The 23,291-nt window shown below is 43.9% G+C and overlaps 1 protein-coding gene and 3 non-coding genes across 5 annotated transcripts; all 4 read right to left on the bottom strand.

Annotated features, from left to right (window-relative positions):
• Positions 1 to 14,998: 14,998 nt before the first annotated feature.
• Positions 14,999 to 21,884, bottom strand: HSPA8 (heat shock protein family A (Hsp70) member 8). 2 transcript variants are annotated; one of them, XM_032802349.2, is made up of 9 exons: positions 21,821 to 21,884; positions 20,309 to 20,518; positions 19,311 to 19,516; positions 19,014 to 19,166; positions 18,346 to 18,901; positions 17,743 to 17,945; positions 17,061 to 17,259; positions 16,414 to 16,646; positions 14,999 to 15,433 (listed from the first exon to the last, which is right to left on the bottom strand). In XM_032802349.2, the coding sequence occupies exons 2-9, from the start codon at positions 20,511 to 20,513 to the stop codon at positions 15,248 to 15,250; spliced, it is 1,941 nt and encodes a 646-aa protein (XP_032658240.1). In that variant the 5' UTR covers positions 20,514 to 20,518; positions 21,821 to 21,884; the 3' UTR covers positions 14,999 to 15,247. The 2 variants fall into 2 exon arrangements, with proteins under 2 accessions (XP_032658240.1, XP_074929557.1); XM_075073456.1 differs by lacking the exon at positions 21,821 to 21,884 and having other exon boundaries at positions 20,309 to 20,536.
• LOC116837768 (small nucleolar RNA SNORD14) lies at positions 16,046 to 16,143 on the bottom strand. Its single transcript, XR_004376776.1, has one exon. It is a non-coding gene; the product is annotated as a small nucleolar RNA SNORD14 (small nucleolar RNA).
• Positions 17,393 to 17,488, bottom strand: LOC116837770 (small nucleolar RNA SNORD14). Its single transcript, XR_004376778.1, has one exon. It is a non-coding gene; the product is annotated as a small nucleolar RNA SNORD14 (small nucleolar RNA).
• On the bottom strand, positions 18,011 to 18,101 carry LOC116837769 (small nucleolar RNA SNORD14). The gene has a single exon (XR_004376777.1). It is a non-coding gene; the product is annotated as a small nucleolar RNA SNORD14 (small nucleolar RNA).
• Positions 21,885 to 23,291: the final 1,407 nt, after the last annotated feature.

Raw genomic sequence — 23,291 nt, 5'->3', positions numbered from 1 at the left:
AAAATATTAAAAAGTGTTTTTAGTGTGTAAGAGGGATTGCACTCAGAGGTTTGCTGTGTGAAAGGGGTCACCAGTACAAAAGTCTGAGAATCCCTGAGTTAAAAGTATGTGGGTCCGAGTGCAATCATAAGCATTCAGTAATTTCAGTGCTGTCAGCTGTGGACAGACCTCCATGCTAGTATGCTCTGTAAGACTCTGTGACTTGGCCAGTTCCTCCTTGATCAATAGAAACAGCACTTGGGGGTTTAGGGTTCTTACTTGTATTGTGTGTCCTATGACTTCAATGCTTGCTTAAGGGAATCTATCCTGGGTCTGTCCTGTTACTACACTGGTATTCAAGCACCACAATCAAAGGAAATAGTGAACAAATGTTCGTATTACATGGAAACAATTTGGAGCAAAGGGGAAAATAATCTGGCTGTTCAAAGACCTGCTTTGCACTATTGCATTGCCAGCTTTTGTGATGTTATTGAGTGTCTCACAAGAGATGATGCTTTTTTTAAAGCGTCTGTTGCTGGAGCCATGTGTTTAGGTGAAAATCTCAACTTTCAAAGAAGAGGAAGTTTCTACCCTCCTGCTTGTGGATAAAAGCTTGAAAACATTTCCTGAATGAACATAAAGTTTCAAATAAAGGCAATGAAAAAAGAACCTAAAATATATATTTTTTAAAAATCTCATTATTTGTGGGGGGGTGTTGATATGCTGTTATCAATACTGGAATTATGAAAGATCTATCCCCAGGATATTGCAGTGACATTGTCCATCTTGCAGTTTTCCAGCAGTTCCACTTTTTCCTCCACCCTTTGAACTTGTATGTAAGCATCAGGAGTAGGGGGGGGGGGGAGAAAAACAAATCTTGCCTTGAATTTATCTGATCCTTAATTAGCTCCCTGCCCACTTTCTTGGAAGTGTTTTGCCACCAGCAAAAGTTAATGCTTCTGTGAATGTGAAATCAACTCATCTTCTGCCTTCTCTTCTCAATTAAGCAATGACATATTTTAAAACACGTGAGTAGCATTTTGCATTTATCTAAGATAGCCCTGGTTAACTGAAAGCCAGCTCCGAAAACTTTAGTTCTGCCCTCTGAAAGCTGAGTCATGACTCCCCAGCCAGTGCCTCCTTGTTTTGCTCTACTCATTATACAGCAGTTGCCACCTCTTATGGAGCTGGCTGGGTCTTAAGAAACCAGCCAGAAGCCTCTACAATCAGGGTAACTTGCCTATTTAAAGTCTCCAATCCCCTGTCAGGCAACCCTGTTCACCTGCCTAAGGTACTTACACAGCTTGCAATGCCTTTGCAGCTGAGCCCCTCACAATTTGTAATGTATTTATCCTCACAACACCCGAGTAGGGAGGTCAGTGCTATTTACAGATGGGGAACAGAGGCACAGAGAGACGGAGTGAGATGTCCAGTGTCACCCTGGATAGCTGGAGCAGAGTAGAGAATTAGCCCAGATACCCTAACCATTGGATCATCCTTCCCTCTCTAATCATAGATGGTTATTAATTTGTTCGGGTGTCCCCACTGTAGTTCCTTTCATCTAATGATCTCAAAGCATTTTACAAACCAACGGTTAATTATCCCGTCCCACAAAATAGGTAAATACACTTATCACGTCCCCACTGTACAGGTGGAGAAACTGAGGCACAAGCAGGCCCAGCATCTTGTCAAAGACAAAACTCCAGGAGTCCAGAGACAAGACTCCCGTGGCCCACGCTCCCTGCATAGCAGTGATGTGCTTTTGTTGTGCACTAAGTGATTAGACTGGGGCTTTGTTTAATGTGAAGTTATGGAGGGGGAGAGCCAATCAAAGTCAAAACTCCACTTCTGCTACAGCCCTATTTGAAGAGTAAGTGTTCTGCATTTTTTTCCATGCCTGAGACAATCTAGACAAATAGGCTTTTAAATTAAGCAGTGATTTGGAATATAAGTGAGTGCATTTAAGCTGATAAGAGATGGAAAGATTCTAATGGCTGAAATATTTGTCATATCACAAATAAGCTGGCTGTATCAGGAGCCACTAATATAACTAATTTTTACCAAGTCCTTTACTGCTCTGTGATAGAAAATGAGGTCAGCGCAGGTTGAGGCAGCACAAAATGAGCAGCTGTCTGAAGGCAGTAGAGAATACTGATAAAGGACTCTGCAGAGCTGTATTACCTTCTCGCAGAAAACAGGAATCAGGTTGTTAAAATTAAGATAGTCTGTTCAATGCGTCCAGGGTTTTTAATGTAAAAACACAAATGAATACTTTTGTTTTCAACAAAACTTGAATACAAATGTCTGCCATCTGATAATACCGTGGACCAGATTTTGCTCTGTCCCTTCCAGGTAAATCCACCAGGTGCAATGGAATTCCTTTGGATTTACAGAGGTGGAACTGACTGCAGAGTTTGGCCCTGAATATAGTTGATAATAATACTTTGCATTTTTATAGCACCTTCCATTTCTCTGTTTGCCTTCCATCTGGGGATCTCAAATGTTCAAGTATTAAGCCTTGGTCAGCGAAGGATTCTTATCCCCATTTTACAGATGGTGAAATGGAGGCACATAGGACTTAGGGAGAGCCTGAGCCTAGTCAATGGGGAAAAAAATGCCCAGAGTTACCAAGGTAGCTCATGGCAAAGAACTGAGGTCTCATGACTCTGGTGCCTTCACCAAGAGACCCTCTTTCCTCTGCTGTTTTCTGGCCTGATTCCCTGTTGTCCTGAACCATGTGGAGACATTTACACCTATGCAGAGTGGATGTAAAATGCTACCATTCTAATTCAGTACCACTGACACCCACTTTGCCCTGGGGGCACAAGGTGGATACAAATTGCAGGACAGGAAAGAGTCAATTCCAGTGTCTAAAGTACGGTAATATGCCATATATCTTATATCTCTGCAGTTATTTCAAGTATCTAGATCCCAGGATGGGTGGCTCCCAGGATGAATTGTTATAAATGTACATAAAATTAACAAATCAGAGAGGGTGTTATATTGATAAAGGTAGGTTTAGAATTATAAGCACTTTACATCTGTAAATCTCTATGGGCTTAACAAAGGTGAGGCAGGAGCAGTATCTCCATTTCCTAGATAGAGAAACTGAGGCACAGAGAAAAGAAGTATCTCACCCAAGGGTGCACAGATTCAGAATCAAGGCTAGGAATAGAACCTAGGCCTCCTGGCTTCCAGCCCAGGTCCAGAGCCACTGTGCAAAGCTGTCTCCCCTCCAGAAAGCCACAAGTTTCAATTAAATACTTAACAGGTGAGGAACTGGATGAATCTCTTCACCTATTGATGACCTCCAACTTAAGGCTCCAGTTGGGCAATCCGATCCCTGGATCTAGAATCTTATGGAGTGAAGCCAGTGGGTCTCCACACAGACTTAAGTGTCTGCCCAGATCAAACTGCAGGGTCTAGGTGGGCAGTGGTTGAGACATGGAACATTAAGATGCTCTTTGGGAAAGGAGTTAACCTGGGAGAGACCACTGTTATATCATATTGAAATCAATGGGTCTTGTCACAGGTTAGGTCTGCACTGCAAACGTTTGCTAACATTGGTGAGTCAGTCAGGGGTATGAACCTTGACTGGCATAGCTGGACCAGCAAGAGCCCCTCGAGTAGACATAGTTATACCGGCAAGACTCTGTTTTTACTAGTATTGTTTATTTTGCTCAGGAGCTTGAGAGGGAGAGGGGCAGGAATAAGCTTTGGAAGTACAAACAATCCATGCCAGGAGAACTTTGCTGGTATAATACAGTGGGGTTTAGCTGTACTGGCCAAGTGCTCTTAGCAAAGACCTGGCCATGATGTATGATACCATCAAACATGAGTAAGTGGGTAGACTCTAGCGTGCAGGCCAAGCAGAACTGTGAACTCCCTGGGGCAGGGACATCTGTTTGTTCTGTGTTTGCACAGCACCTAGCACCGAGGCTCCTAACCCTCACAGCAACACAAATAATCATCATGGTTGCCTTTAAAGGGACTGATTCTGCTCTCACTTGGCCTTGCGAAACCAGAGCATAACTGTATTGAAGGCAATGATGGCCCAAGAGAGGGAATAATTGGGCGAGGCGCACTCTGTAATACTTCAGAGTAATCTCCTAGAGCAGGAGCTTGCCTTGCCACATGTCAGCAACAATTGAACTGTGTTATCTATTGTTCCCATCCCATGCAATAATCAAATACCATTGTGAGCATTTCTCCCATAATAAACTGACCAAGAACCTTGGCAAGGGAAGGTCGATTGTTCAGAAGCATCAGACAATTTAAGAAAGCAAAATCGACATGGATTAATAATAAACCTCAAACTCACTACATTTCCTAACTGGAGCGATAGATGGGTTCATATTTGATAACCATTAAATGGTTTAATGAAATAATTATAACTCTGACTCCCGAGCCCCAGAACAATCAATAACTATGAGCTCTAAGCAACAGCATGTTCCAAGTTCTGCCATTTTCACAGTGCTCCCCAGCAGGCAGAGTGTGTGACTGTAAATGCGATTGACACTAAAGTCGCATTAAAACATTCCCATCAAGGGCAATAATAGATTAAAAGCTACTGAGGCACTGCAGTTGGCCAGTCAATATTCTTTATTTTCTGCATCACCCCCAATTTTACCACCCTCCCGGATGCTATTAGCACGAGTCGATTTGCTGTCAATGACCAGCTCAGGCAAAGAAACATTAATGCATGCTCACAAAGGCGGTACGCATGGCATTATCACTTCACTCGCTTTCAAATTACACCCTAATGCTGTCGCCAGGCAGCTTGTGACATGTTAACACTATATGCGATTTGTTGGTATTGGGCTAAATATTTCATGTCTAAAGATTTCATCAGAGATTTGATGACAGAAATAAACTACCGCCCGGTGGGAAATCATTCCGAATAATAGAATTAGGCATTGTTGGGAAATCAATGAAGAAGGGATGGTAACGGGAGAAAGAAGGATAGGAACAAGCTTGGAGGGAGGTTGCTGTTTTTCCCCCCATCCTTAGCAGTAAAGAGCTTCTGAGTACCCATTTGTCTGCCAATTAAAGGCCTTATTAATAAATCACATCGAAGGAGCAGAAATTAGAATTCAGAGACTTATTTGTTTATGCTCCAGGTGCAGGGGTTAGTTGCTCTTTGGTTGTTTCTAAGAACTGCCCCCCCAGTGCAAACAGTCCACCATGGTGTGTGAAATGCAGTGGGTTAGTGAGGGTTTTATCCTCTGCTGAGTCTAAGAAAAATAATCTTTAAAAATATAGATGCATTTGAGAAAATCTGCAGCAGTTCTGCGTTTCCTTTTAAAGGACTTTTGTGCTGGCGAAAGACTCTTGGAAATGGAACTCCTCTATTGACCCAAAAGAGAAGGACAAGTTGAGCAACATCAGCAAAATACCACTTCCCCACCGAGTGCCTCAGTCCTGATCAGCAGGAACCGCTGCCAAGATGAGAGGGTAGTAAGTCCACAAGCTGCAGACGGAAGCACTGTGCAGACACTACTGTGCATTAAATGAGTGCGCTGCAGATGATACAGTTACTGTCTAGGTCACACAGACACACCTGGAGAGGCAGGGCTAGTAAACTCTGGTCCTTCAGCTCCCAAAACACAGGTGTGGAAGAACAACACAGTCTTCACTCTTAGGTTGGTTGCAACAGGTCAGAGGCAGTTTATTCTCAAGCAATATTGCAAAGGGGGGGAGAAGAATGCACAAGGACAGGTCTCCCCAAAACATAAACAATTAAAGCAAACATTTATACCTTTTGTTACATACAGTAATGATCAACAACTGCATCTTGTTTATACATATTCCTTCCTGATTTCTTACTTTTCTCAGCAGTTCTTGCTATAGTCTGTGTTCCATTCTTATCTAACACAAGGTCAAAACAATCTCTCTTATAATTCTTTTCCACTCGCCCAGGCCCTGCCTGGAAGTCTCGCCTTATTAGCCATTAGAGTTAGCCTGACTCTTGCTCTTCCTAGAAGACTAAGTTGTCTGCGCTTTTTTTTCTACTTCCACACTGGACTATCCTATGGGAGCAAAAACAAAGCCCTGCTGAAGTACAATCCCTAGAGTATGCTACTGGTCATCCAGATACACCCAGGCCTTGAAACTGTAACTAGGATAGACACAGGCAGACCCATGCCCCCACACAGAGCTAAAATAATTTCAATAGGGCTCCCGCTCCACATGGACATAGGGGACTGTCTGGGCCGATTCAACTGCTGACTCAAGACGAAAGCTGGTATACAGGGGAGAAATTCAGACTCTTTGCCCTCTTCACAGAGATGGGCACAGTGACCTTTATCATTTGCCAACCAGGAACTTAACAGAAACCGCTAAACTCATTTTCACACAGGCCCCCAAGAAGTCATTGACCTGGGCCAGGTATACAGAGTGAACTAGAAGGCAAAGGTTCTAGCATTAATCCTAGCCTCCTGAACCATCCAATGCCACTGCACTGCAGTCAAGTTGCAACACACACCATTAACAAACACTCCCAACTGATTTAGCTGGAGCAAAATGATCATGCAGGCAATTGTTCTATTGGCATAATACCTGCTCAGCCAGGGGGAGCTCACAAATACTCCCCTTCTTGTTGAGGCATAGCACTAAATTGGTTGCTTGTATCTCCTAATCTGGCTATATTTCTTCTGTTAAAACAACACACTGAGTAATGCTGATTTCAGCTCAGAGCTGTGGGTCATGTTCTATACCCTATAGTCAGATTATGCTGCCACTTACTTCATATGCCAAGCAGAAACCTCTTGCTCTTCCTTTCTTTTTTCATACTTTCCTTCTCCAGGATTTCTTCCTCTTTTTCTTCCATTTAAAATCTCCACAGAGACTTTCGCTGTTTAGATACTGCATGAACCTCACTTTCCTTACAATAGCACCTGGGAAGGGCCAGCAGTTTTTTTTCTCCAGTGCAGGGAATTCTGGGACAGCAGGGTCAACTAGTTATGGGCATAGCAGCCCACAAGGCTGGGTTCTGTAAGGGGGTGAGTTAGTATAAGACAAACCTCTAAGAAGGGGTGATTCAGTTCCATAGACAAAGCCACGAGAGTGAAATCTGAAGGGTGCTTGGCACCTTAACCAAGGCTCTGTATGTGCACATAATTTAAGCTGGTTCTACATAGAAAAGGGTCAGATGCCAGAATCATGGGGAAGGTCAAATCCACAGCTGAACTTCATAGCTAACTCCTGGTGCTCTAACGACTTCCTCACAATGAAACATCAAGCCGCAGGCAGAGCACAGAAGAGAACCCATGTGCTCAGGTTCCCAGTCTCATGCTCTAAACACTGAAGAACTCCCTCTCCTTCTGTCCCCTTGCCCTGCTTTCAGCAGAAAGACGTCATTTGATCATGAATAGTTTCTTACAACAAAATACATGCCCCACTACCATCCCTTTTCTTCTAGGGGCCACCAACCACTACTCTGTGGAGTGCCATAGCACATACAAAGGTTTTTCCCTCTCTGCCTCTGGTATTGACTGGCAGGAGATGCTCAATGAGTTTGAGTGGAGTGTTTAAAGAGCTTAAAGCTATTAAAGAGCAAAGAGGCAGTGTGGTTAAGGCAAGAGACTCAGGAATCAGAGTTCAATTCCTGGTTCTGTCAGACACCCTGTGTAGCCCTGGGCAAGTCAGTTAGGCTGGAGTTTCCAAAGGTGCTAAGGGAGTTAGGTATCCACACTGGGTGTCTAACTCCCTTAGGCTCCTTTGAAAATCCCAGATTTAATCTCTCTGTGCTTCCTTTCCCCATGTGTAAAGAGGGGACAATACTTCCTTTGTCTGTCTTATTTATTTAGATTGTAAGTTCATTGGGACCAAGACTTACTATGTGTTTTTACAGCCCCTAGCACAATGGGCCTGATCTCAGTGATACTGATAATGACTACACACAAAGTACACACCATGTATGATACCACCCAAGAACTGTTATCTCAAATAGCTAGAAACTACAAGGCAGTAATATAAGTCCTTGCTGGTCTGTAGGCAATGACGCCCCATGCCCTACAAAACAAACCAGCACTTTTCCTTCATCGGTCTCAAAACACTTTGCAAGCTGGATCTCAAAACATTCAGCAGCTGGATCTGCTCAGGCAAATCCATGTGCTCACAGAAGTAATGTGCCAAAGGCCTCATAGCAAACCCATGGGCTTGTACCTTAATCACTGGAGCATGCTATCTTATAGTAAGTATATCCATGCCAGGGGGAAGAGAGGGTTTTTTCAGATGAGACCAGGATTTCAGACGGTTAAGCCAGCTCCTAACTAAGAGGGGTCAGGAGTAAACTTTCCCCACAGGCAGGTTATCCCATAAATGTGGTTTCTTGCATCTTCATCTGAAGCACTTGGTACTGGCTACTTTCAGAGACAGGTTACTGAGCTGGATGACCCAAAGTCAATGAGATAAAGATTTACCTAAGGGAAAGCTGGTCCAGTTGCCAAAAAGCCGCAATACGACATGACCCACACTTTCCTTTGCTAGACTGGTATTCTTGCTGGTTTTTGTCTTGCATGAGGCTGCAGTGCAAATCTATCAGGCATAACCATACATGAGAATTCTTCCCTCAGAAGTCAACGCACCCAGCCAAGATACTTTGGCAGTAGCCTTTTGCTCTGTGCTGAATGTTCCAGTAGAGTGTTGTTATAACTTTAATCTAAAATTAAGGGCCATAATCCTTAAAACACACACACACCAGCAGACATGTGCATTTCGGAGAAATCTAGCAGCTGGTCCAATGTGGATGGAGCATATTAATGGGACAGAGTCACCATAGATTTGTACATTGTTCAGAGTTTGATGAGGATTATTATAGAACTAATGCAGCGTAATGACTTCAGGAGATACAAACCCAACAAAGCTTTCCAGAGAGATGAAATCCAGATAGTGTATCCTAACTCTTAAATAAACAAGGAATTAGCTTCCTGCCCTTTCTAAGCAGGCAGTAATTGAAGCTTGTGATTTATGTGGCATGCTCTCCTTGCAAGGCAGTTAGAGATGGGGCATAATTGGTCAAAGGGAAAATCATTATTTCACAAGTCCTAGAAGATGGACAGCCAGTGATCAAACAATTGTGATAAGCACTTGGCCGTACATTTGTCAGTTACAAGGGGAAAGCACTTGAATATGCTATATATCTTCTGGGGTCTCTTGCCTTTTTCATCAATTGGTCTCACTCTCAAACAGAACAACAAAATATTGCTGTTTTCTGCGCTCTTTTTATGTATTGGTTTTGTTTGTACCATCCCATTTCCCCAGAAAAACAGGATCCTTCAAGATGCACAAGTTTTATCTCATTATCTGCACCATTAGGCCATGTGAGATCTACCTGGTCAACAGCTCTGGTTACCCATTGACAACACAGAAATTGATATCAAGGAACAGAATGGCCCTTCTAGTCAGGTAGGCTGTCTGTGACAACAGTCTATGCCAGATACTTCAAAGAAGGGTATCACCCCGCTGTACAAGCTGTATCACACTGTGATACCATGGAAATAAGACAGTAATTCTTCCTCAGCATCTCTCTCGTCTCTGACTTCTCCTCTGCTATCTTCTTCAGTCACCCACACATCCTCTTATAGTCTATTCCATTTAGGACAAAGGCTCCAAGCCTGGTTTTCAATATGTCCTTTTGTCTTTGTAAGAAACACACAGGATTGAAATTCTTAACCTGTTACTTTAGTCCTTGAGAACTGTATAAACTCTAGTTTGAGTGCTCATGTGACCTCTAACCCAGCCAATAGCTCATCTCTCTTAAAATGCACCTCTCCTTACTATTGGTTTTATATTTGCAGCCTGTAAACTCTTTGGGGCCAGGACAAGGATCATGACGCAAGGACATTCTGTGTTTGCAGGGTGTCTGGTGCAATGGAGCTTTGATCCTGACTGGAATCTCAAGGAGCTACATTTACAGAGATATTTAATAATGATCACAGTTAAATCACACCCTGGGATAGTATCCTGGCCTTGTTAATCTTCAGCTGTGCCCTGCTCGCTAAAACAGTGTTAGCCCTAACTGAGAATCTGAAAAACTGTCCCCCACTAGCAGAAGCACTGCTTCTTTTAATCTGCACCCAAGCAGTTCAATATCTGGTTTGCTGTGAGGCGCAGTCTGCATAGGATGACCAGATAGCAAGTGTGAAAAATCGGGACACTGGTGAATGCAAGTGCCTATATAAGACAAAACCCCAAATATTGGGACTGCCCATATCAAATCAGGACATCTGGTTACCCTAACCCTGCAATGCTAGAACGCTTGTACTGAGATCTTTCTGAATAAAATATTTTCACTGGATTTAATCTACACTCCTAAAAATGAGAAAACAGCCAGTGATTTTCTGAGTCAATTTAATAAATTAACAACTGCTGACACCTGGTGGACAACACAAGTACTGTGTCTGTCCCGAACCAGAGATGCATTTACTGCTGGCATCCCTACACCTCCTAACCGCTTTACTAATTCCTACCTAAATGCTAAAAGTTAATATTATTTGCAGGGTCTATTGCTTAGTCTTATTTCATACCCAAGCATAATTCATTTCATTTCTCTCCAGGCAGAAAATAATATGTTGCTATTAATTATTTGTCTTATGATGTTTAGGATATTCACTGAGCTAGGCACTGTCCTAAAAAACAGTCCTACCACCAAGAACTTATATTTTTAAGTAGACAAAGGGTGGGAAAGGAAACCAAAACAGAGACATTAAGTGACTTGCTCAAGGTCACAGCCTGTCAATAATAGCTCACCTAACTTTTACATAGCACCTTTCCTCAGCTCTCCAAGTGCTTTACCAAAGAGATCACTTTCATTATCTCAGTTTTACAGATCAGGAAATTGAGGCATAAGAATGGGAAGTGATTTGCCCAAGGTCATCCAGCAGGCCAGTAGCAAAGCTAGGAATAGAACCCAGGTCTTCTGACTCACCATCCAGTGCCCTAGGCACTAGAGCATGTTGTGTCTGCTCCGGTATAAATAATTACTACTTTGTGTTCAAAGCACAGAACAAACATTATGTAGTATTTTAATCCTCTCCAAAGGGTAGATGTTAATTTCTCCACCTTATAGATGGAGAAACTAAGGAACAAAGAGGTAAAGTGATTTTTTCAAGTAGTCAGCAGTGGACCTGGAATTAGCACTCAGGAAATCTGCCCATGTCCTCAGGACACTACTCCACCCTCTTTAATTTATACCATCCCTGGACCTCCCCTTATGCCTAATACTAACCCTTGCCTGGCACCAAAAAATGACCCTTTACTAGTAAGTGACCCCACTGAAAAATTAACTATGCCTATGCAACAGGAACTCTTCAATCATCAGTATGACTGACTGAAATCCACTATTATGGATGAAAACTCAAATCAACCACTACTAATACCAAAACCAATGCTGGCATGATTTAACTTTACTCTCAATCTGAGCTCAGGAAGACAAATCAAATAATCCAACATAGTTAAGAAAAGATTTTCAGGGCTCAGAGGTAAGGTGTTTATTTTTTATTTCTGAGAATTACATGGTGGGCATGATGTAAGGAAAGCTGAATTCTGATATATTAGCCAAAGCAGTCAATTTAAGGGACTGCAGCCACTCCTTGTGTTCTTTGGCAAGGAGCGTACATTATGAGGACATAGATGGCACATGTGCCCCCACAAGAGACTGGTGGACCAAGTTTCCAGACCTGTGCATATATGCCATACCCTGAACGGGGATTCATCTGGAACAATACCTGAACAACGTGTATTTTGCACAAGTGTGTTGCCCAGATTAGTGAGCCACCAGACTCAAGGACCCCGGAGAGTCCCTTGTCTAGAGCTGGAAACATTACTAAAATACTGCCTTTTAATAGACAGTATACAGGACAAAGCAACCTCAGAAAGGAGCCTGAAATCATAGCCTCAAAAGCCCACACTGTTGTGCTTAAGGGGAAAGGTCAACTCACAATAATAAAGCTAGAAAGCATAGGCCAGATGGAGACCAAATTTAATCTAGAAGGTTACACTGCTGGAACAGGCCCAGGAAGCTATGCAGTTATGTATCTTCATATGACACCTTGATTTATGGCAAAGACAAGAAAGGATCAATCCTTCTGAGAAACGCAGTCATCTCTACCTCAGTGAACCGGAGAACTCATTGTTTCTCAGCAGCTTGAAATCCAGAGACACTGTTAATCCTCAGCATGGGTTACACCACCTGCTACCTTGCCCACATCCGTCACTCTAAGCCAAAGAATCCATATCCTGCAGAGTGCTGACAATACATCCAGATTCCCCCACACATGCTCTTAAAAATACTTATCTACTTTCCTTCTAGTATTACTCATACCAGCTCACTAACATGAATCCATTTGACTGGATGACAGGAAAGCTTTTCCTCTTCCAACCAACACCTTGTTCACAATGGCAGCAGGGTGGGAAGCACCTGAAAGGGATAAACTGAAATTGTAGCAGAAAAGGTGTAATTTTTATGTGATCTCTAGTGTCTGGCAAAATTCAGAAGAGGAATTGTAAATATGGCCAATTCAGATACTCCTTGGCATTTCTGGTTTGTTTTCAGTAATGTTGTGCAGAACTTATCTAAATACTTTGAACAAACAAATCTCCCCCACACCCTGACAATGGCAAGAGCTAAACTCTTAGAAGTGATTTGCCTAAGGCCCCAGAAGGTCAGTATCAAAACTGATTAGAATTTCAGCAGGTCCTAGCTCCACATCCTTTCTTCAGAGGACTACATAATTTGAGATTAAGGAATCCTTACCTTGTTTAACTGACCTTCCAGAAAACTGATTCATGCCCACAGATCAGCAATTAAGAGTTGTAAAATCTGCTCTACTCTGGGATGAGTATCTGCTCAATGATTTTAGACTTCTAAATCCAGTTGACCCCATTTATTGTGAAACTAGGCAGCCTACAAAGGCAGCCTTCAGCCACTTATTCTGTTCTGCTATTGGGAACAGACTTCCTCACTGCTGTGCTCTCACTTACTCCTTTATAAAAAGGCAGTTGGGTGCTTTAGTTATTTTAAGTGAAAAAAATCTGTCTCTTGGCCTAGCAACTGACTCCTTAACAAAACCTCTTCTGGGCAGAAGCATCAATGGAAAACTAGGAACAAACAAGGTTTTGTAAATCCCAAGAGCACCCATGAAAGGGGGTGCCAATGGACATTCATGCAACAGGACGTAAAGAGTTTTAAGTTAAAATGGGGAGCAAGTCCCATCTGAACTTTTACAAAAACTAGACAGCAAAATCTTTTGCTCAATTTCCCCATCTGCTGACACTAAGAATAGGCATTACTACCCCTTTGTGCCATCTGTTAACTGGTTGGAGGATTTACTGAAACCGTGTCTGTCCCGAAGATAAGTCAATCTGGTTGTACAAGCCTGGGGGGTGCAAAAAAATGCATACTTCAATGATGCAGCTAAGCCAACCTCAATCCTATCAGAGACAATGGTAGTGAAGATAGGTAAACTACAGCAATACATTTGGTAGATGTAGTGTGGCTACAGACAGCTGTCAAAGTAGAGATTATATCCTTCAGTTGGCTGTCTCCACCCCACTATTCCTTCACCTTTCATGCTGTAACCCTAAAAACACAACTAAGCCAAATTTGATTCTGTATTATGGGGAGCTAGTCATACCCATTTAGTCCAGCTGTGGAAGAAAGTTGAAGCCATGATTAGATGCTCTCATTCAGGCTCCTTTGTACATGTTCAAGTTTCAGCAAGATCAGGCTACTTTGATTCCAAAACCACTTGAACAGTGGTTTAATGCTTGCTAAACTAACATTACTACATCTCATGCTGACCATCTATCTCCCTGTAGACAAGCCCTGTTGGAGTGATATTCCAGAGCCATATAAACAAATTTGCTCTTTAGGTGAGGGTTGCAGCTCAGCATCCACATAGAGGAACGTTTTGACTGTAGCCTAAATATACAGTCAGAAGTTTCCAGTTATGCTCACCCCATTTTAGAGTTCATATGGGCTTCCTATAACACTGCAGGAGATGTTCACTAAAGGTGTTAGTTCCCCAAACTGGAAAAGGTAAGGTAAGTTCCTTTCATAGGAATTAAGAAAATTTTTGCTTTGCCTTTGGCCTAGTAATGGCTTTAAGGGAAACTCTCAGCTTTAATAAATATATAGTGTCAAAGTTGATACCACCTCTGTAACTGAAGCCATTAGTTTGACACCTTTGGCTACAAGTTGAGTTAACTTGCAGCACAGAAGTGTGCATTTGAATAGCTTTCTGAAGATGCTTCTTTAAAGCAAATCTGTTTGGTATGACTGTTTTATAGCCTCTATGGAAAAAGCAATACTCTCAACCCAGGCATTTAGACAGTGAGCAATCTTACCTGTCACTTTCTGCCCCCACTAATTTGCACACCTTTGAGATGTGGTTAAAAATTACTTAAGAGTCTAAAGACACCTTGTGTGTCATTTAGTGTTTGTTAAGGAAATGCTTGACCTGTAACTGTATTAACACAAACAAGTCATCTAACCCAAACAGTGCTTGCTTTAGCAGAACAGATGAATGTCTCTAGCCAGCTGCTATGCCTAACCTTTGCTTACCAGAGTTTGTTGTGGAGTCAATTTTAACCTTTTCCTCCTGCATCAGCCTACATATATGAAATGATTCAGGTCTACCAACTCAGTGGCATGGAGTTGCATCCTCACTCCACCCCCATTAAACATTATAAACACTGGAGGCAATCAGGGTTTGGGGTGGAGGGTCACAGATTGCTACCCCCCCAGGTTATACCCCCAGTTTGAGAACCCCCGCTCAAAGCATAATCAGACCAAAAAGTGTTGAGGACAGAACACTGATCATTTGTAATAGTTTTACCAGTCTAATTGGTTTTTGCCAAGGTCAAGCATTGAAGGAATTTGCAGCTTATGTCTGAGAACCAGACTTGAAGCAAAGCCACTCTCATGTAAATCGCTTTAGTTACTCAATTCCTTCTGATAACTACAAGTTGCTTCTCTTTAATCAAGTGGGATGAATCAAGAACAAGAGCCTTCTGATGCCAATTAAATAAGTTTTATTCCTTAGGACATGAATTGCATTTGCACTTGTTTACAGTACTGATAAAGTGCAATGGTGTTCACCTTCCAGCTCCTGTGCACATGTTCAAGTATTTAGAATGCCTAAAATGCCCAGAAACAATTTAAACAGCAGCTCAAATATGGAATTTTTTAGACTGCCACTGCACCCAGCCTTAAGTCCTTCAATTCTAAGCAATATCCAGTTGTGGAATGCTGCTTCCAGTACATTTAATCCACCTCCTCAATGGTTGGTCCAGATGAGGCCCCCCCAGATGGGGCAGCTCCACCACCAGGGAATCCACCAGGCATGCCACCAGGCATTCCTCCTGCACTTTGGTATAGCTTGGTGATGATGGGATTGCAAACCTTCTCCAGCTCCTTCTGTTGATGTTCAAACTCTTCTTTCTCAGCAGTCTGGAAAAAAGAGAGCAATTTGTACACTTGCTGCAAGTGTGGCCCTGGAGGGCCAGCTCAAGAGTTTACCTTGGGTTGGGGTAAGACAGCACCTTAGGCGGAGTACTTAAGCAAGCCCTGTGCAGGGGTAGGCTTGCACTACTATAGCGCATCTCTGCTCTCCTGGGTGAGAAGGATTGGTAGGAGAGGGAATATGCTAAGGAAGTCATTTGACTGACTACAAAGACTTGCAGTCTAGAACTAGGTGTAAACAAAAAACTTCAAGAAAACCTATAGGTTAACATAAGCCACCAAAAAAAAGAGCTTGAAACATATGTAATATTGGTTAATATCCTATAGAGCAGCCAGAGACACTGTCAGAACAGTTTTGGTAAGGAACTGTGGTTGTTACTAGTGCAAGAAATGCACTCAGGAAAGGAAATATTGACCTCAACTCTGGGTTTAGCAGTCCAATGCCCAAAATACTGAGCAATCCCTTTACCCATTCACAAAACCCATTTTTTTTAGCTCATTTGTCAACTAGTTTGATCTGACACTATCTTCAAAAGTGAGGAGACATCTTGTAGCACCAGGAGAAACACATTAAGGCAGTCTATTAGAAAGATTTTATGGTCGCTCAGACATCCAAGGAAGGTACTTTAAGCCAACACTTGTCTCTCGACTTCTGGTGGAAACTACGAATGGCATTGGAATCATTTTCATCATTGCGACCATTAGTGACCTCCTGCAAAATTTAGGCCAACAGCTACAGTCTCCTTGTAGAAACTAGGAACCCACCTTGGATTTTGGCACTGCATTCTACAGGCCATGACAACAGAGAGACACTAGTTATGGTTAGTGGCAGGAGACTTGCCAGTTTGTTGCTGCACACTGATGAAATGTACACATTTTCAGGTTAAAATGAGTCAGGAAGCTTCACTGGAGCTTTTCATCAAAAAAATTGGAAGTAAATAGCTCTCAGAGCTGTAATTTAAGCATACCTGATTCTTGTCTAGCCAGTTGATAATTTCGTTGCATTTGTCCAGGATTTTCTGTTTGTCCTCATCACTGATCTTGCCCTGGAGTTTCTCATCTTCAACAGTAGCCTTCATATTGAAAGCATAAGATTCTAGAGAGTTCTTGGAAGACACCTTATCACGCTGTTTCTCATCTTCTGCTTTGTATTTCTCTGCTTCCTGGACCATGCGTTCAATGTCTTCCTTGCTTAAGCGACCTGGAAAATACAACAAGTCAGTTAGACTACACTTGGTATGCAAGCCACATTACTGCAAGAAATTTTTACTCAAATATTTTTAGGGTTCAAACTATCAGCCTATGGTTCTGTTTTTGGAGTGTACAGTATGTGGAACAAAAGTATAGTTTAATATTGCATTAGAATTTAGTGTAATAAGAAACATTAAAACAATGTTGCATATCAGGACAAGTTAGTGACTGAGCAGCTGATTTAGCTTGAGGCACACCCCAGCATGGTGGTAATTATGGGAAAGGAGCTGGAATTAGTGGTTTAGTACCACTAGAGCAGTAAAATCACTGGTATATGCACACCCACCCACTTCAGGGGACATCATGCAATCCTACAACTACTGCAGCCATCTTACACCCCACGAAAGGGCTATGCCCTGCCTACCTTTGTCATTGGTAATTGTGATCTTGTTCTCCTTGCCAGTGCTCTTGTCCACAGCAGACACATTAAGGATGCCATTGGCATCAATATCAAATGTTACTTCGATCTGAGGTACACCCCTTGGAGCTGGAGGGATGCCAGTCAACTCAAACTTGCCCAGCAAGTTATTGTCTTTTGTCATGGCTCTCTCCCCTTCGTAGACCTGGCATTGGGGAGGAAAACAGGGGCCAACAAAAGCATTAGCATTTTGCCATATGAAGTTTTGTTGTGTTCATTAGAGCTAGTATTTTCAACTTTATTTTCCTAAGGATCAGGAAGTCAAGTTTCTATTATGGTCACTCAGACATCCAAGGAAGGTACTTGAGCCAACATGGGTCTTTCAACCTCTGGTGGAAACTACGAATGATTTTGGAACATTTTCATCATCGTGGCCATAAGTTACGCCTTCACAGAAATCAACTCTCAAAACAGGGAAAAAAATTCTTCAAACCCCACATCTTGATAATCTACTCACTAACTCATCAGAAGATCAACTTCCACTGTTAGTACTGTACTAAGTTACAAGAGGAGTTGGAAGTTTAAATTGAGGAAGTTACACTGGTTTTGCTGCAGTAGAGGCAGTGAATGCAATGAGCAGCAACCCCTTAACCATCTGAACAATGATTACTCCAATCCAGATACATACCTGAATAAGTACACCAGGCTGGTTATCAGAGTAAGTGGTGAATGTCTGAGTCTGCTTGGTGGGGATTGTAGTGTTTCGCTTGATCAGGACTGTCATGACACCTCCAGCTGTTTCAATACCAAGAGATAGAGGAGTGACATCCAACAGCAGCAGGTCTTGTACATTTTCAGACTTGTCCCCAGACAAGATGGCAGCCTGAACAGCTGAAAAGAAAAGTGGAGTCAAGACACTGCAAAAAATACTGTCACTGGACAACAGGCATCTTAACTCGCTCAGACATCCAAGGAAGGTTTTAGCCATCATCAGTAAACTTCTGGTGGAAACTACGAATGGCTTTGGAACCAAATTCATCAACGCGAGTAAACTGCAAAGAAATACACTTAGTGAATACTGTTTGTGATTTGTCACTGATGCTCTTGTGAGCCACAGGTCACCAACCTTTAAACGCAAGCATGGGACATACTCTTACTAGAGATAGCTTGAGTATTATGTTAGTCTTTTGCAGACTTTACGTCTATATATATATATATATATATATATATATATATATATGGCCAAAACCCAGCAGTATGAGCCAAAAAAAGTTATGGGGGAATTAGTTACCTGCACCGTAAGCCACAGCTTCATCAGGATTGATGCTCTTGTTCAACTCTTTGCCATTGAAGAAATCCTGCAGCAGTTTCTGAATCTTAGGGATTCGGGTGGACCCACCAACTAGTACAATATCATGGATCTGTGATTTGTCTAGTTTGGCATCCCGCAGGGCCTTCTCCACAGGATCCAGGGTGCCACGGAACAGATCAGCATTTAACTCTTCAAAACGAGCTCTGGTAATTGAAGTGTAAAAATCAATGCCCTCATACAGAGAGTCAATCTCAATACTGGCCTGAGTGCTAGAGGAGAGGGTACGCTTCGCACGTTCACAAGCCGTGCGGAGACGGCGAACTGCTCTCTTGTTCTCAGTAATATCCTTCTTGTGCTTACGCTTGAATTCAGCAATGAAATGGTTGACCATACGGTTATCAAAGTCCTCCCCACCCAAGTGGGTATCACCTGCAGTTGACTTTACTTCAAAGATGCCATCCTCAATAGTGAGGATTGAAACATCAAAAGTGCCACCACCAAGGTCAAAAATAAGGACATTCCTTTCAGCTCCAACCTGGAAAGAATAGAAAGCATTTTGTTATGGATGTGTCACATCTCACCAGTACTCAGCTGACTTGGAACAATCTAGTACGCTGTTTAGCTGTGCTACATTACAGCTTGCTCACCTTCTTGTCCAAACCATAAGCAATAGCAGCAGCTGTTGGTTCATTGATGATCCGGAGCACATTGAGACCTGCAATGGTTCCAGCATCTTTTGTGGCCTGGCGCTGGGAGTCATTGAAGTAGGCTGGTACTGTGACCACAGCATTAGTAACAGTCTGTGAGCAGGAGAAAAAAGTCACAATCAGCTGAGACTGTCTACATGGTATATGAACATATGAAATGAAAATCAAGCAAGGTTTGATACCATTAACTCCTTAAATTCTAGGAGAGCTGAGCTACTCTGTTTACTCAAGTCTCACCTTCCCAAGGTACGCTTCTGCAATCTCCTTCATCTTGGTCAATACCATGGAAGATATTTCCTCTGGGTAGAAGCTTTTGGTCTCTCCTTTGTACTCAACCTGGACTTTTGGCCTGCCAGCATCATTCACCACAGTGAAAGGCCAATGTTTCATGTCAGACTGGACAACAGCATCATCAAATCTACGACCAATCAGCCGCTTTGCATCTGAAAAGAGCTGCTATTGTCAGTAATTCTAATTCATCATTCTGCAAAAACATGCTGAAATTAGACACAAGACATAACTGAAATGTTGAATTCAAGTAAGGCAACTCCCCCCCCCCCCCAAGTATCTAGCTGTTTGTGTCAGTGGAATTATGAAGACTCCAGCCATGGTATCAGCACATTTAAGCCATTCTACCTACTAGAATCAGGACAAGGGACAAAGTCTCTGCTTTAGGGGTAAATGGAAGTTACATGATTTAGAACAGTAGTAGTTGTCAGCCTTGGGATATGCAGACCACCCTGGAATATATTGGACAGTCTACAGATTACAGGTTGAAAAACCACTAATTTAGATCCTTAACCTGTATAGTAGTTAAAATAGAACAGCTGAACTCAATGAAAGATGAACACAATAAGCTTAATATAACCTAGGATCATTTAGAACTATGAATGGAACTGAAGTCTAAATAACTTATGCCTCATGCCAATTTGAGCACTAGCCTACAGCACAGGATGTGCTGTAAAAAAAAAGGCTTTGTTCCTTCAGTCCCAGAAATATTCACTGAAAGCAATCAGGCATTGCTGCTTACACTGATGCCAACATGCAAACAATAGAGATGTGAGGACTCTAGCTCCTTCCATCTACATCCAAATTAGAGAGCACAATTTGGCATAATGCTATACCACCTAACAAGCTGAAGCGCTATACAGTTTATGCTAGCCAAGCAACAATACATCAACTTTATTCAGTTTAGTGTTCTCATCTCAGTTTTAAAAGATTATGTCTTTACTTACCAAAGACTGTGTTAGTAGGATTCATCGCAACTTGGTTCTTTGCAGCATCACCGATCAGCCTCTCTGTGTCAGTGAAAGCAACATAACTTGGCGTGGTTCTGTTACCCTGATCATTGGCAATGATTTCCACCTTGCCATGTTGGAAGACACCAACACAGGAATATGTGGTGCCAAGATCAATTCCAACTGCTGGTCCCTTAGACATTTTGCCTGTAAATGAAAAACTGTTTATTATATTACACATGCAAACACTTCTGTTAGCCCATGTTTAACAAAAACTCCTAAATCAAGTATAAAACAAATCAGAACCAATGTTTTCCTTTTAAAAACTAGAAGCAACAGTAACAAGATTTAAACATCCTAAGTTTAGTTAACTAATGTTTCTATTTGCTTAACCACAAAGTATCAATTAAGGTGGAGTTGAGTTTCACAGACTAGCTATGAGAACAAAGGCACAGGATACCATGTGGACTTAGATTGAAGCTAACAAATAATTTACCAGAAGAGAAAAAATCCCTTACGAATTAGTAGCTAAGTGACTCATGAAGTCTACATTTACAGCCAACCCTGAGGGTCACGTGGTCTCTTAGGCGGACAAAGAGACAGTCCATGTCCGGGGTACAGAATCCCGTAAATATATTACTTATTGCAATTTGAGCTATTTGGCCAATAAAAGCTGACCGGATAGGAAAACGTGGCTGCAACGTAATCCCGTTCTGCAGTGTAAGTGTCCCGGCATGCGGGGTATGAGGGCTCCAATTCGGCCACGTAAGGGTTCAAGGGTGGCGACGTATGTCTGCATAGTGCATCTCACAGCAGCCTTCAGAGCCACAGGGAAACGCACCCAGATGAGCGCGGCTGAAGAGGATGGGGAAGGAGGGAGTCTGAAAGACCGCACAACATGGATGGCTTCACGAGGCCACACGTGCAGACCAGCCCCCTCGGACTACCACTCAGCATGGACGCCGCCACCACGTGGCAGGCAGGCCGCGAACTATAAGCGCCTGCGCTTCCCAGCCCCTGCGGAACCAGCCGCGGAAGCGCTGTCACATGGACAGTTCTTCCCCTCCTTCTCCCCTCCCCCACCACGAACCGGCGGCACGCCGCGCTGGCACGTGGACAGGCAAGGCTTACGCCGGCCGGAAGCCGCCGGTAGCCCCCCCCCCGCAAGGACGAGCGGCCAGCCTAGTTTCGCTCCCCGCCGCTTACTGAACACAGGGGAACCGGCAGCTGCTGCAGACCGCGAACGCAGATACACCTCACGGGGTGGGCGGAGGGGAAGAGACCTGGGCCGCGAGCGCGCCAGCCGGCTCAGGGGACGCCCCAGGCCCCACTTCCTCCACCTGAAAACAACGAACTGGGTGGAAACGAGGCCGCAGTCCCCCGCCCCGAAAGCCCAGCTGGGCTACGGATCACGCCGCCCCGCTCCAAGAGCGGCGAGCCCGGCCCGACTGAGGTGGTTCTCGCCCGCCCGGATTCCCGCTTAACCGCGACTCAAGGCTCTGTTCGTACCTGCTCAGCGCGAGATAGCCCAGGAAGAAATCGGAATGCTGACGTTGCGGCGCTGAATGAGACCGGGTACTGGCCCCACACACGCTTTATATACCCCTATCAGAACCTTCCAGAACTGACACGCCCCTTCCCCGCCAGCCGGCCAATCCTGCCGCACCTCCCCACCTCAGGAGCCAATCGCGGCGAGCGGAGCACGCCCCCTCAGTGACGCACACAGGAAGGAGGCCGGCTTGCCGGCCGGCGTTCTCGAACCTTCATGGCCGGCCCGGCTGCGGAAGGGGCCAGTCGCCGGCCGGGGTGGAGCTGATGGAGGGCGGGATCCAATCAGAGCTCCAGGCTGCCGCTTTATTTGCATAAAGGGAACTTGACGCCGGCCGGTGGGGCGAAGTCGGAAGAAAGGTCGGTAATTTAACCAATCGTATCACAGCGTGGCTGTATTTGCATATTTCGAAAGTGGGCGTGGGGAGGGACAGACCAATCCGAGCGCGGATCTGATGGAGCTTGTTGCATATGCGGTAGCCGCGGGCGCGGAGGAAGAGCGGGGGAAGGAAACAAAATGGCGGTTTAGTTGCGGGGGCAGGGAGTCCAAAGGGGGCGCAATCAGGGGCGCACAGCCCAGGCTGGGGGCTACAGGGGAAGCTCTCCCCTCAGTTCTCTCCTATCCAGGAACCCCTGTACCCGTCCCAGGATGCACCTGTCCCTGACACCCGCCTCCCCCTGTGTCTGTCTGGCGAGAGCTGCCAGCCAGGGTCCTTCCCCCAGTGCTCATTCCCTGCACCATGTGGCTGGGGGCCTGTGGTGTAGTGGCTGTGCTGTAGACGCTGTAGTAATCCATCCTCACCCATAGGTGCTGGAACTAGCAGTGGGGGGGTGCTCCCTGCAGTACCCCCGACTTAAAGAGGTTTCCATTATATACAGGGCCTACTGTTTGGTTCAGTGGCACACAACACACACATACACACGCTATACAAAGGGATCCAGCAGCCTTTGACCCCACCAGAGGCAGGCAGCTGGGAAGAATTCTTCCATCACAGAGCCCTGTCTACACCAGGGCATAGGTTGGCATAGCCATGTCTTGTGGGAGAGAGGGGCTAAACGTCTCGCTTCCCTGAGTGATGTAGCTAGGTTGGCCTGAGTTTTAAGGATCCCCCATTACAATCCAAAGCAGTACCACATATGGGATGGGGTAATGTGGCCTAGTGAATAAGGCACTGGACTGGAATTGGGGAGCTCTAGGTGCTCATTCGGGTGTTGGCCAAGTCACATCACTGCTCAGTGCTGCAGTTTCCCCATCCCTAAAATAGGGGTAATGTGACTCCTTGGTAAAGCGTATTGAGCTCTGCTGACAAAACTAGTATATAAGCTATGTATTTATTAAAGGCAAAAAAACCCTTTCCCAGTGTCTGCTCATTCAATACTCTTCAAGGTCAAGTGTTTCCTGTCAACCTTTGAAAACAAGTATAGGCTCAGA

The sequence above is a fragment of the Chelonoidis abingdonii genome, chromosome 18 (genome assembly GCF_003597395.2).
Source record: "Chelonoidis abingdonii isolate Lonesome George chromosome 18, CheloAbing_2.0, whole genome shotgun sequence".
In the NCBI taxonomy this organism is placed as follows: Eukaryota; Metazoa; Chordata; order Testudines; family Testudinidae; genus Chelonoidis; species Chelonoidis abingdonii.
The sequence above is the reverse complement of the archived record's forward strand: the minus strand, read 5'-3'. Positions and strand labels throughout refer to the sequence as shown.

What these genes read in the sequence shown, in the direction of transcription:
- HSPA8 (XM_032802349.2), bottom strand. Translation starts at nt 20,513, where the DNA reads ATGTCTAAGGGACCAGCAGTTGGAATTGATCTTGGCACCACATATTCC. An exon ending in CACAATTACCAATGACAAAG is followed by an intron (nt 16,647 to 17,060) that starts GTAGGCAGGGCA and finishes TGTATTTTCCAG; the next exon opens with GTCGCTTAAGCAAGGAAGAC. An exon ending in ACTGGCTAGACAAGAATCAG is followed by an intron (nt 15,434 to 16,413) that starts GTATGCTTAAAT and finishes TCTTTTTTCCAG; the next exon opens with ACTGCTGAGAAAGAAGAGTT.